The sequence below is a fragment of the Strix uralensis genome, chromosome 23, assembly GCF_047716275.1.
Source record: "Strix uralensis isolate ZFMK-TIS-50842 chromosome 23, bStrUra1, whole genome shotgun sequence".
NCBI lineage: Eukaryota > Metazoa > Chordata > Aves > Strigiformes > Strigidae > Strix > Strix uralensis.
The window spans coordinates 8,674,432-8,687,017 of NC_133994.1; the positions used below are offsets into that span (position 1 = coordinate 8,674,432).

Genomic DNA, 12,586 nt, shown 5'->3' on the forward strand with positions numbered 1-12,586 from the left:
GCACCCGCTCCCCGCGATCACCCCTGGCATCCATCCCCGGATGGGACCTCTTGCAGTCAAGCCTCTGGGATGCTCGTTAAAGCCTCGTGGCTAATTTTTATGGGCTCTCTTTAAATGAGGATTTTCCTGAAATTCCTTCCTGGGACACTTTGTTTAATATATATATATTTTTTTAGAGGTATTATTAATTTCCTTGTTCTGTGAGGCAGGCAGTATCCTGAAATTCTTCCGTGCTGGAGGAAAAAACAAATGGGTGAAAAAAAAAAAAATATAAAGCCAAATGTGGTCCGCTGTGGTTTTGGGGGGCTGCTGTCACCCCACAGTCAATATCTCCTCTAAGGGTCTTGGCTTCTGCGTTCAAGTGATGAAGAAGCAAAAAAAAAAAATAAATCTGAATTTTACTAAATTGACGAGCGCTGTGCTCGCCCTCCTGGAAGGTGCAGGAGTGAGTAGGGGAAAAACCCCAAGTGTTGGATACATCCAGGCTGTCAATAAGTTCACTGCACAAAAGCAAGAAGGGGAAGTACCTTGGGTTTGGGTTTTTTTTTTTCCCCCAAACTCCAAATAAAGCCACTGTTTTTTTGCAAGCAGTTAAAAACCCAACAAACCCCGTGCATGGCTTTGCAGGAGTTTCCCATTCAAGGCTGCCCTTAAAAATCAACTTTTTTTTTTTTTTTTTTTTTTTCCCTAACTCGCCATCTTAAGCCTCTCCTTTAATGGCGAGGTTAGAGCCGAAAGGCTCCCGCATCGGGCCGGGCAGCTTGTTTGGATCTGGGAAGCCCAAAGCGAGCGGGAGGAGCTGACTCACAGTGACCCTGCCCGGGGAGAGCCTCCAGAAACGCCGGCAGCTTCCTACCAACTCGCTCCCTTCGCCTCTTCGAGCTGCTGGAGTTTAATAAAAATATAAAATTTTTGCGAAAGGTTAAGAACATAATGGTTTTTTTTTTTTGCTAAAGGTTAAAAATGTAAGGGTTTTTTTTTGGGAAGAATGACAAAAGTGATTTTATTATTTAATTCTCTGTGGGGTAAGGGCTGCTGTTGGAGTGAAGAGGTGTCGTTACTTGTCACCTTCCCAGAGCAAAGTTCACGACAGCGGGATGTGTCCCTGCGGCGCGGCACGGTGCCGTCGTGACTCACCGGCACGCTGATGGCCCGGCGGCGTTCCTGGGGCAGGCGAGCCAGCTTTTAGCCATGCAGAGTAAAAGTTGCTACCTCAGAAAGCAAGGGGTGGCCCCCAAAAAGTAAAGGGATAAAGAAAAGTCACCCAAAACCCCATAAACACCCCAAAACAAACAAAAAAATCCCCTAAACCACCCAAATACCAAAAAACCCCCTCATTTTTTTTAAATATTCATTCAAGCACAGGCTGCTGTCGCTATTCCCCGTGTCCCCTGTCACAGTTTTGTGGAGCAGTGGGCAGATGGATGAGGTTGGAGTTGGAATTTTGAATTTTTTGGGGGCTTTTTCCATGTTTTTCTCGGATGCCATCAACTTTCCAGCCCGTTTTTGCCCTCCCAAGCGGGGCATTTGCTTCTCAGGATGGCTTTATTCAGAAGCACAGAACAAAATCAAGTGCTAAAATGTCCCTGATTAGTTGTGTTGGGGCCAAGCCTAATTAATGAGCTTCATTAACGGGGCTGGCTTTATTCCCTGTTGCTTTTTCTATGCAAACTTTAACGCGGGGGGAGGCGGCGTGGCCGGAGAGGCGAGGTCAGCGAACAGCACCTATTTATATTTACTTAAAAAAAAAAAAAAAATCTTTTTTTTTGTGTGTGTGTGTACTTTGCAATTAGCCCTCCTGAGTTAGGGGTTGTGTTTAGGTGGGGTCTGACAGGTTCCAGTCCCTTGGGAATATTAATCTGAGATGCCAGGGAGCATCCCTGGGTTGGGGTGATGCACCCGGTACCCGGGATAACTGGGGAGAGCCCAGCCCCTCAAATTAAGGGGCTTATAAATTTCACGTGGATCATCCCAAAGCTGATTAACTGGGAATGTCGGATCCTGGTTCTTGGAGCTGAGCACCGGGAAAATCTCCTGCCTGGGATAATTGGGCTGTTAACGAAGGTGGCCTGAGCGCTGGCCTGCCCTGACCCCGCTCCCAAACAAGGCTCCGATTGTCGCTCCGGCTGAAGCGGGAGGAAGAGGAGGCGGGTGAAGGGTTTGCCAAAGAGCCGGGGTTTTGCTTAGCGACTGTTAATGAGGCTCCGATGCAAAAAACTTCGTTAGTGGCGGCTGTCCGGGGCATCCTCGCGCTGATGCTGGGACGATGCTCGGCCGGCCAGCGGCGTCACCGTGGCGTCCCCAAAAGCATCTCGCTGGCGTGCTGCCCGGGTGTCATGTGGAGCCCTCGGAGGGGGTCCTGCGAGCCCAAATAAAACCTCCTGCCCCACTCTGGGGACAAAAATTTCCCCGAATCCCCAAACAGTATTCTTTTAAGCCTAAACCAGTATTTTTTAAATAGCCCGTGTGGATGCCACCAAAAAAGCAAGTTTACTCTTTTATCCTGCATATTTGCACTCACAACCTCACGAGCATCCGTCCTCCTCTTACAGCTCCCCGGGGTGAAGCACCGGGGGACCTCTCCGGCGAGGCAGGGGGCACAGCTGGGACTCCCACCTTTAACTCCTCTTTTTTTTTTTTTCTTTTCTTTCCCCTTTTTCCTGCAGATGACGGCTCGCCTGATGCTCGCCGTGGGAGGAGCGGTGCTGGGTTCCTTGCAATTCGGCTACAACACCGGCGTCATCAACGCCCCGCAAAAGGTGAGCATGTGCCGAGCAACCTCGCCGTAGCAAAATTCCACCCCCCCCTCGTGCCTGAAAACAAACCCTCACCCGCTGCCAGCCCGGCTAAAATAGTACATCCCGCTAGGCAGCTTACTGCCTGTAATGGGATTTGTGAGGGAGTTATTTAGCTCCCGCCTTCCCAAGAGAATTAGTTTCCTTCTCGCTTAGTGTTTTTTTGCTGGGAAAAATCCCAGGAACGCCTGCAGGATGCTCTTGGGGTGGGACCGGCGTAACTTTTAACCTTGGCTTTTAGCGAAGGCCTGGGAGTTAATTAGGGTTTGAGTCATCTCAAAGTGGAGCTTCAGACATCCCCGGGAGGAGAGAGGGTCGGCTGGGGCGGGCTGCGCGCGAGAAGGGGGATGGAGAGCGTTGGCTCCTTCGCCTCGCGTGGTGTCAGAACCCTCCAGCCACCGGCAGGTACGTGGGAGCCTTGAAAAACGTGACTTTCCCCAAATTACGTGGCTTTTTGAGGTGTTAGTTGGAAATGTTAGCTCAGGAATCCCGCGTGGTGCTTGCAACGTGCAGAGCTCCCGTGGTGGGTGAGGTGTCGAAGGACAAACCGGGGTCCAGCTGCTGCTGCGCGAGAGCAGAGCCTGTCCCCGAGCATCGTCGCGGCCTCTGCTGCACCATCCCCAATAATTAAACCACCGAGGCAGGATTCACGCCGCAAGAGTATTAATCCCATTACCAGCGAGCGGGCTGCAGAATCTCGCCTCAAGCACCGAAAACGCTCCTTGTGGGAGAGAAGACCCCGTGCAAAAAACTTCCCATGAGTGCGGAAAGAGCGAAAAAGACGCAAGTTGCCGTTATTTGAGGCATCGCCTGATGTTGCATTTCATGGCGGTGAGTGGCCTGAGGAGGATTTCACGCGGCTGGAGGCACCCACGGCCACGGCACACGCATCTGTCTGCCGAAAGCATCGCCCTGCTAAAAACACCCTGACCCTGGACTGCTCCGTGCTGGTGACGTTGGTGCGCGGCCGGCGGTGAGCGTCCTCCTCCGGCGACAGCAGCGGCGTTTGAACCGGCGGCGAGCTGGGAAATCCCTGGAAACGTGCTGAGGAGCTGCTTTCTGGCATCTGCCCTGGTTTTCCCCTGAGCTCCGGCGGGGAGCGGGTGCTCTGTAATTACCGCCTCGACCCCTGCATCCCGCCGAGGCGCGGCATTTCCCCGCGGCTGAAGGATTTCTCTCCATCCCCTCCTGACCCAGGAGATGCTGCTCTGGGTGATGCGGGCAGGGACCACGTCGGAGCTGGGGTCTTCCCCTGGGACTGAGCTCTGGTTCTTACAGACCCCCAGCAAAGCAAGATGATCCCCCCCCCCCGCCCCCATGGGTGTTGCCTCAGTTTTCCTCGTGTGTTTTAGGATGAAACTCTTGGGGCTCAGGCCAGGCGTGGGCCGTGTATTTTAGGGGCGAGTCACCCAGTGAATGATGTTGCGTTCGGCGTGCGGAACTGATGGGGGGAAAGGATTTGGGGTGCTCTGTGTCGGGGGCGCAAGGGGAGGTGGGATGAGCGCTGCAGGATGCTCTGGGTGTGGGGGTTCATCCCACCTTTAAGGGTGGGGGGTGCACCGGGGCGCGGGATCGGGGGCGTATTGGGGTGCAGGATTGGGATGCATTGGGGTGCACTGGGGAGCAGAATTGGGATAAATCGGTGCACAGGAGTGGGGTTGGGTTGTGGGGTGGGGATGCATCGGGGTGCAGGGTGGGGATGGGGATGTGTTGGGGAGCAGGACAGGGATGCATTGGGGTACAGGGTTGGGATGGGGATGCATCGGGGTGAAGGATGGGGATGTGTCGGGGAACAGGATGGGGTTGCATCAGGGTGCAGATGGGGGTGCATTGGGGTGCAGCGTTGGGATGGGGACGCATCGGGGTGCACTGGGGCACAGGATTGGTATAAATTGGTGCACAGGAGTGGGGTTGGGTTGCAGGATGGGGATGCATCGGGGTGAAGGGTTGGGATGGGGATCCATCAGGGTGCACTGGGGCAAAGGACTGGGGTGGGGATGTGTCAGGGCAGGCCAGGACTGGGATGCATTGGGGTGCAGGACTGGGATGCATCGGGGTGCACTGGGGCGAAGGATTGGTATAAATTGGTGCACAGGAGTGGGGTTGGCTTGCAGAGTGGGGATGCATCGGGGTGAAGGATTGGGATGGGGATCCATTGGGGTGCACTGGGGCAAAGGATTGGGATGGGGATATGTTGGGGTGCAGGACCGGGATGCACTGGGGAGCAGGATGGGGATGTGTCAGGGTGCAGTGGGGCAAAGGATTAGGATGGGGGTGCACTGGGGCTGGCATAGGGGTGCGTGAGGGTGCAGGACTGGGATCTGTCGGGGTGCAGGACTGGGGTGTATGGGGACAAAGGATTGGGATGGGGATATGTTGGGGTGCAGGACTGGGATGCATTGGGGTGCTCCAGGGCAAAGGATTGGGATGGGGATGCACTGGGGCTGGCATAGGGATGTGTGGGGGTGCAGGACTGGGGTGCACGGGGATGAAGGATTGGGATGGGGATATGTTGGGGTGCACGGGGCTGCAGGACTGGGGTGCATTGTTCCCCTGGCTTCAGCGGTGCAAGTGCAGCAGCATTTGCTGGCAGCAGCTCCTCGCACCGGGGCTGCTGTCCCACGGCGGGGGCTGCGCGCCGGGGCTGGGGTGTGCGGGGGGTGTTTGCAGATGTGATGTGTGGCCCGAGACTGGGTGAGGGCTGGTAGGGAACACTCAGCTGAATGAAACGAGAGCGAGAGAGAGGAAAAAGACCCCAACTTTTGGAAAATGCAAATATTTTTTTCACGCAACTCGCTTCCAACTCATCATTTTTCATCTCCTCCTCTCCCAACGAGCGGCTCATGGTGGGTTTTTCCATCCATCCTTTTTTTGCAGGAGGAAAGGGGGCCAGGAGGGGGGGTATTTAGATGTTGGTTTTTGATAAGACAAAACACAGCCCAGCGTAGCTCAGCCAGCGCTGGGGCATCCACTGTCACTTGGATTAATTTTTTTCTGCTTCCGGGGGAGAGAGCTGGAGGTTTTTTGGAAAGCAGGGAGGAATTTAGAGCACCGCAAGGTTTGGTGGGGTGTGTGCAGAGACCTGCTTACCCCCACCAAGAGCCTGAGCCAGTCCTGGGTTCTCCAAATAATAATATCAATTATTTATTTTGGTGATGTTAGGAAAAGGAGAAGAAGCCCCCAAAGCGTCAAAACCTCCAGGTGAAGCGGGAGGCAAACAAAATCACAAATCTTGAAATCTTAATGGTTTAGGGGCTTTGTAAAAGAAACAACTTAAAAAAATTTCCATTATTGAAATTTATAGCAAAGCACAGGGTGTGTTTCTTGAGCTGCTTCTGCCAGGGGCTCTCGTTTGTGCTTGAAGTGATGGGAAAACTAGAAAACGAAGCGTGATTGTGCAAAGACTTAATCGGGAGCTGAGCACGTGTGAAACCCTTCGAAGCAGCGAGGTCTGAGCCGCTTGATGTCCAGCAGCAGCTTTCCCTGCTCGCGTGAAATGTCTGCTCCTTCCAGCCAGGGTTGGTCGGGTGTGTTATCGAGCCCTTTGGTTTTTTGTTTTGGATATGGGTGACCCTTAAATAACTGACGTGAAGCTCTCAGCAGTGGGCTGACTTTAAAAATACTTTATAAATATATATAAAATATATAAAAAAGGGTGTTCTGTGGAGATGGTAATTAAAAACAAGCGCCTTGTCTTGGATATTAGCATTGCAGAAGTACTGCAGAGTTATAGCAGAAGTACTGGGTTATGGAAGTATTGCAGAAAAAACCCTAGAAATTAAATTTAAGGGGGTATCCAAGGGGATGGGAATTGATCAGCTGCCTGGATGACCCTGCTGTCTTCCTCACTTTCCTCCCTCCTGTGTTGCTTCTCCTCCGGTGATGGAGGCAGCCCGCCCCGCCTCCCGTGCCCCGGGGAGGAGCGTGACCTCCCCACGGCCGCCCGGCGAGGTGAAAGAGGTATTTTGGCAACGCCGAGCCTCTCTCGGCAGGGCGAGACCAGAACCCGTCCGGCTGCATTTCCCCTGCGTATCCCATCAGGTTTCCTCCCTTGGGTTGGAGCCGAGCCACCTGCCTGGCGGCTGGGCGGCTCCTGCCTTTGTGATGCATCGTCTTGTGAGCCGCGTTCGCCGGCCAAGGGTTTGTAGGTGGCCGGGCTGAGGCCTGGGCAATTCATAACACCGGTGGCACAGATGAAACGGGGATGGTTTTAACCCACGGCTTCATTTCTCCCCCCTCTTTTGCAGGTGATTGAGGACTTCTACAACCGTACCTGGCTGTACCGATACGAGGAGCCCATCAGCCCTGCCACCCTCACCACGCTCTGGTCCCTCTCCGTTGCCATCTTCTCTGTCGGAGGCATGATCGGGTCCTTTTCTGTGGGGCTCTTCGTCAATCGCTTCGGACGGTGAGTGCCGAGCATGGTGGACCTGTGGTGGACCTCACTGGGGGGGTTGCGCAGCCTCACCCCCCCCCAGCATCCCAGCGGGGTGGCTTTGGGCACCTTCCTCCTGCCAAGAGCTGATGTTTGGGTTCTTCTGAGCCCCGTGATCCTCACACTGCCCTCTTCCCTTCCCTCCCCAGGCGCAACTCCATGCTGATGTCCAACATTCTCGCCTTCATCTCCGCCGTCCTCATGGGCTTCTCCAAGATGGCTTTCTCCTTTGAGATGCTCATCCTTGGCCGCTTCATCATCGGCCTCTACTCCGGCCTCACCACTGGTTTTGTGCCCATGTACGTGGGTGAGGTGTCACCCACTGCGCTGCGGGGTGCCTTGGGGACCTTCCACCAGCTTGGCATCGTCTTGGGCATCCTCATTGCGCAAGTAAGTGCCAGAGGGCCGGTGTCTTTGGTGCTGATGGTCCTCGGGGTCTGCGGGGGATGGGGTTCAGTGCAGCAGCGTGGATGGAGCTGGGGCTGGAGGGATGGACCTGGAGCTCAGCAGGAGCAGGGAAGCTGTGACCTCTTAATGTTTGGGATGGGCAACATCATGCTGTGACGTTTGTTGGCCAAGTCCGTGTCGCTCTGATGGGTGTCCAAGCCTGTAGAGCACCCATGAGCAGCGGACTTGGGTCCAACTTGAGCTGGGAAAGGGTCACTCAACTCCTCTCGTCCTCAGGTGTTCGGTTTGGACTTGATCATGGGGAACGACTCACTCTGGCCTCTGCTCCTGGGGTTCATCTTCGTCCCTGCCTTGCTGCAGTGCGTCATCCTGCCCTTCGCCCCCGAGAGCCCCCGCTTCCTCCTCATCAACCGCAACGAGGAGAACAAAGCCAAGAGCGGTGAGTGACCCCCGAGCTCATCCCACCGCACAGGAGGGTCCTCAGCTGCTCCTGACTCCACTTTTCCTCCCCTTAGTCCTCAAGAAGCTGCGGGGCACGACAGACGTCAGCAGCGACCTCCAGGAGATGAAGGAGGAGAGCCGGCAAATGATGCGAGAGAAGAAGGTCACCATAATGGAGCTCTTCCGCTCCCCCATGTATCGCCAGCCCATCCTCATTGCCATCGTCCTGCAGCTGTCCCAGCAGCTCTCGGGGATCAATGCAGTGAGTTTTGGGGGGCCCTGGGTGCCGTAGCTCAGCTTGTTCCACCCAGAACTTGGGTCTCCTTTCCTCACGGCACATCCCTGCCCTTTGTAGGTTTTCTACTACTCCACCAGCATCTTTGAGAAGTCAGGTGTGGAGCAGCCCGTCTACGCCACCATCGGCTCCGGCGTGGTCAATACGGCTTTCACGGTCGTTTCGGTGAGTTTTGACCCACCGAGCTCTCACCCGGGGGAAGGTGGACAGGAAGGGGCTTTTCCTCCAGGCCGGGGATGTGCTGACGGACGCCTGTCTCCACCCAACAGCTCTTCGTGGTGGAACGAGCCGGACGCAGGACCCTCCACCTCATCGGCCTGGCGGGGATGGCGGGTTGTGCGGTGCTCATGACCATCGCCCTGACGCTGCTGGTGAGCCATGGGCCTTGTGGGGACGGGGCGGGGGGGACCGGGGGGAGATCCTGCACGCTGCCCCTCGCTGTGGTGGTGAGGAGGAGGAGGAGGTCTGTTTGGAGAGGAGGAAGGCCTTGTTGTCCTAGAGGTGACGGTGGAGCAGTCCCCACTGCCCGCGTCTCCCTTGAGGTCCCAGAAATCTGATCTGGAGAAACCTCCTGGTGTCTCCACCAGCACCACACGTGCTTGAGTCTCATCATCTGGGACGGCCAGATGCTTCATCCCTCTTCCCCGAACCCACCTTCTTCATCCCCCTTCACCAAACCCACCTTCCTCATCCCCCTTCACCAAACCCACCTTCTTCATCCTCCTTCACCAAACCCACCTTCTTCATCCCCCTTCACCAAACCCACCTTCTTCATCCTCCTTCATCAAACCCACCTTCCTCATCCCCCTTCACCAAACCCACCTTCTTCATCCTCCTTCATCAAACCCACCTTCCTCATCCCCCTTCACCAAACCCACCTTCTTCATCCTCCTTCATCAAACCCACCTTCTTCATCCCCCTTCACCAAACCCACCTTCTTCATCCTCCTTCATCAAACCCACCTTCTTCATCCCCCTTCACCAAACCCACCTTCTTCATCCTCCTTCATCAAACCCACCTTCTTCATCCCCCTTCACCAAACCCACCTTCTTCATCCTCCTTCATCAAACCCACCTTCTTCATCCCCCTTCACCAAACCCACCTTCTTCATCCCCCTTCACCAAACCCACCTTCTCTCTCTCCCTTGGACTAGGACCAAATGCCCTGGATGTCCTACCTCAGCATCGTGGCCATCTTTGGCTTCGTGGCCTTCTTCGAGATTGGCCCAGGCCCCATCCCCTGGTTTATCGTGGCAGAACTGTTCAGCCAAGGCCCTCGTCCCGCTGCCTTTGCCGTCGCCGGGCTGTCCAACTGGACCTCGAACTTCATCGTGGGCATGGGCTTCCAGTACATCGCGGTAATTAACCACCTCCCCGCGCTCTCGGGGGGGGTCAGGCTTGGGGGTGCAACCTCTCGGCTTGTGGGACTTGAGCCCTAAAACCTGCCCCGAGGTGGTTTGGGGGGGTGAACACCCCCAGGGAAGAGGGCAGGGGCCAGGATCGAGGGAGGGAGCTGGGAGCTGGACTTGAGGATCCTCGTGGGTCCCTCCCAGCTTGAGATGTGCCGTGAGGGGGAAGGAGGACGCGGCCCTGGAGCCCGGTGGTGGGTGTGGGCAGGATGGTCCCTCCTGGCCCTTCAGCCGAGGCCCATCGCGCCGCTCCTGGTGCCGTCTCCCTCCACGCGCTCACCCCTTCCTCCATGCGCTCACCCCTTCCTCCTCCTCTTCTCTCCTTCCCAGCAACTCTGTGGCTCCTACGTCTTCATCATCTTCACGGTGCTGCTAGTCCTCTTCTTCATCTTCACCTACTTCAAGGTGCCGGAGACGAAGGGTCGGACCTTTGACGAGATCGCCTCGGGTTTCCGTCAGGGGGGAGCCAACCAGAGCGACAAAACCCCGGATGAGTTTCACAGCTTGGGCGCCGACTCCCAGGTGTAACCCGCCCGCGGCGCCTCCCGGCCGCCCACCTTCTCTCCTCAGTTTGTTGGGTTTTTATTTTTTAAAATGCTTTGTACAGAAACCAGGAAGGAGGGAGCGGGGGGTCCGGCTCTTGTGCATACACCCCTTTTCCAGACTCCCCCACTGGTTTATCGGGGACAGACTGACCTATTTTATTTTATTTTTTTTTTTTTGCTAGGAACAATTTTTATTTTTTTTTTTTTTTTTTTTAGCTGGTTTCGCGTCCAGGATTTCAAAGCCAATAGATGTTTTAAAAAACCAACCAGGCAGCCTCCGCCAGCGGGAGGGCGGCGCCCCTTTTTTTAACGACGTGATAGGTTATTTAACGAGAAATCACGTAGTGGAAGTTTTTAAAAGCTGGAAGCTAATTTTTTTTTTTTTTTAACGTTCTAATCGTAGAAAAATCACGTAAATCGACTAAATCTAAACCAACGATATTTTTTTTTTTTTAAAGAAAAAAAAAAAAAAACAAAAAAAACAAAACGAGTTCTTTTTTAAAGCAGTCTAATTGGTTTCCAGCCCCCGGTGGGTTTGCAGACGGGGACTCCCCGCCCCGGGGGCGCGCTGAGGACGGAGCAGCCCCGACCCGAGCGGCTGGAAAGGTCGATAATCCTGGTGCAGGTTGCAGAGCGTCGTCTCCGCCAGCGGCTTCTCGTCTCCTTTGCCTGAATTTCAGCCGGGAGAGGCGGGGGCGGGAAAAAGGGGAAGGAGTGTCTGGTTTTATTTTTTTGGTTTAATCTCGGCAATATTTGCCTGACGGTGAAGCGCCGGCAGAGCGAAACCGGCAGCCACACACTACAGCAACACCCCCCTCCATCGCTACCCCCCCCCCCGGGCCCGGACTCACCAAAATCCATCATCACGCGGATACATCCATCTCCTGCTCTGTGTATAGACTGGAAGATATTTATATTATATATATTTTTGTTCAATGGTTGTTAATAGTAGACATTTAAGTTATAGCTTTCTGATTTGACAAGCAAAGTACTGTAAATATTCTCGGAGTATATTCACATTGTAAAATGTATACAAAAAGGTACAGATGCAAAGGTATAGTTTCTATAGCGACTAAGAAAAAAGCTTGTACATGGTTAGGATGACTTTTGTATAGTTCATTACCTGCACTGTAGTTGTATCTATTGCACTGAATTTCAGGCTGTAGTATATTAAAAAAAAAAAAAAGAGAAATACTGTCCTTTTCAAACAAAACTGAAAAAAAAAAAAAAAAAAAAAGCATCCCTTCTCCCCGCGTGCAACTGGTGTGGGAGCTACTGGCACATTCCCAAAGTCACAGGCAGTTTGTTTTTTAAATAGTTTTTTTTTTTTTTAATTTATTTGTCTGTTTTGGAAGTGACCACACTTGAAAGAAAATAAAGGGGCGGGGAGGGGGGGGGAAATATATATATAAAACACCCTGTGATAAACTTAAACTGGCGTCTCTGCGCAGCGCGGAGCGTGCATGTGTGTGGTTGTTTTTTTGTTTTTTTTTTTTAAACAAATACATAAAAATAAGTGCCAAGAGGAAGGTGTGTGGTGTGCTAACAATAAACGAGAATGTATGCAGCGACCCAGCGGCTGAGTCCTGTGCCTTTTATTTCGGCCTGAGCGGTGGTTGTGGTGGGCCCGGGGTCCTGCCTGGTCCTCGCTCCAGGATGCTCGGAGCATCTCAGCTCTCCTTCATCACCGCATCCTCCTCCTCCTCCTCCTCCTCCTGGCTGCTTAAACACCACCCCTTGCGCCAGGTGGGACCCAACTCCCTGTTCGTTCCCCGCGGCGCGTTGCGGCGGGGCTGGGAAGGGGGAAATCCTGCTGCCCTCGGGGGGAGGCGTCCCCCGCTCTTGCTCTGGCGCCCCGGTTTTGGGGAACGTGGCTGTGGAACAGCGTCTTTCCTAAAATTTGGGGTTCGCGGGGCCTGTGCGGACGCGGCTCAGCGGGTCTCCCCAGTGTGGCCCTGCAAAGCGGTTCCTCCGTGGCAACAACTGCTGGTTGCAAAACGTGTCCCCCCGGGTGTACGACTGCAATTTAATTGCCCCGAGCTGAAGCTGGCGCCGTGGCGGTACCTGGCTGGAGCTTTGACCTGCTCCAGCTCCCCAGTAGACCCTAAAATTTACCCCCTTCGGTGCTGCCCGGGGGGTTGTGAAGAGGATTTGCTTTGGGACAGAGCGCCTGCCTCTTGCTGCGAGCACTTGAGCAAGGCAGAGAGGGAGGTTGCTGCTTCTTGGTGGATTTTTTTTCTTTCCCCTTGAAATGACAAG

At 54.3% G+C, this 12,586-nt stretch overlaps 1 protein-coding gene across 2 annotated transcripts in view; it reads left to right on the forward strand.

The window, feature by feature from the left end:
* The window catches only part of SLC2A1 (solute carrier family 2 member 1), a 14,064-nt gene extending 2,162 nt beyond the window's left edge, over window positions 1–11,902 (forward strand). Inside the window, exons 1-10 of one of the 2 annotated variants that reach the window (XM_074892834.1) lie at window positions 2,246–2,484; window positions 2,667–2,759; window positions 7,043–7,203; window positions 7,380–7,620; window positions 7,915–8,077; window positions 8,154–8,341; window positions 8,435–8,539; window positions 8,644–8,745; window positions 9,528–9,731; window positions 10,113–11,902. In XM_074892834.1, coding sequence (XP_074748935.1) covers window positions 2,667–2,759; window positions 7,043–7,203; window positions 7,380–7,620; window positions 7,915–8,077; window positions 8,154–8,341; window positions 8,435–8,539; window positions 8,644–8,745; window positions 9,528–9,731; window positions 10,113–10,310 — 1,455 coding nt within the window. In that variant the 5' untranslated portion in view covers window positions 2,246–2,484 and the 3' untranslated portion in view covers window positions 10,311–11,902. Of the gene's footprint in view, window positions 1–2,245; window positions 2,485–2,666; window positions 2,760–7,042; window positions 7,204–7,379; window positions 7,621–7,914; window positions 8,078–8,153; window positions 8,342–8,434; window positions 8,540–8,643; window positions 8,746–9,527; window positions 9,732–10,112 lie in introns of those variants that run through there. The other variant, XM_074892833.1, reaches the window with a different exon arrangement.
* The last annotated feature ends 684 nt before the right edge of the window (window positions 11,903–12,586 follow it).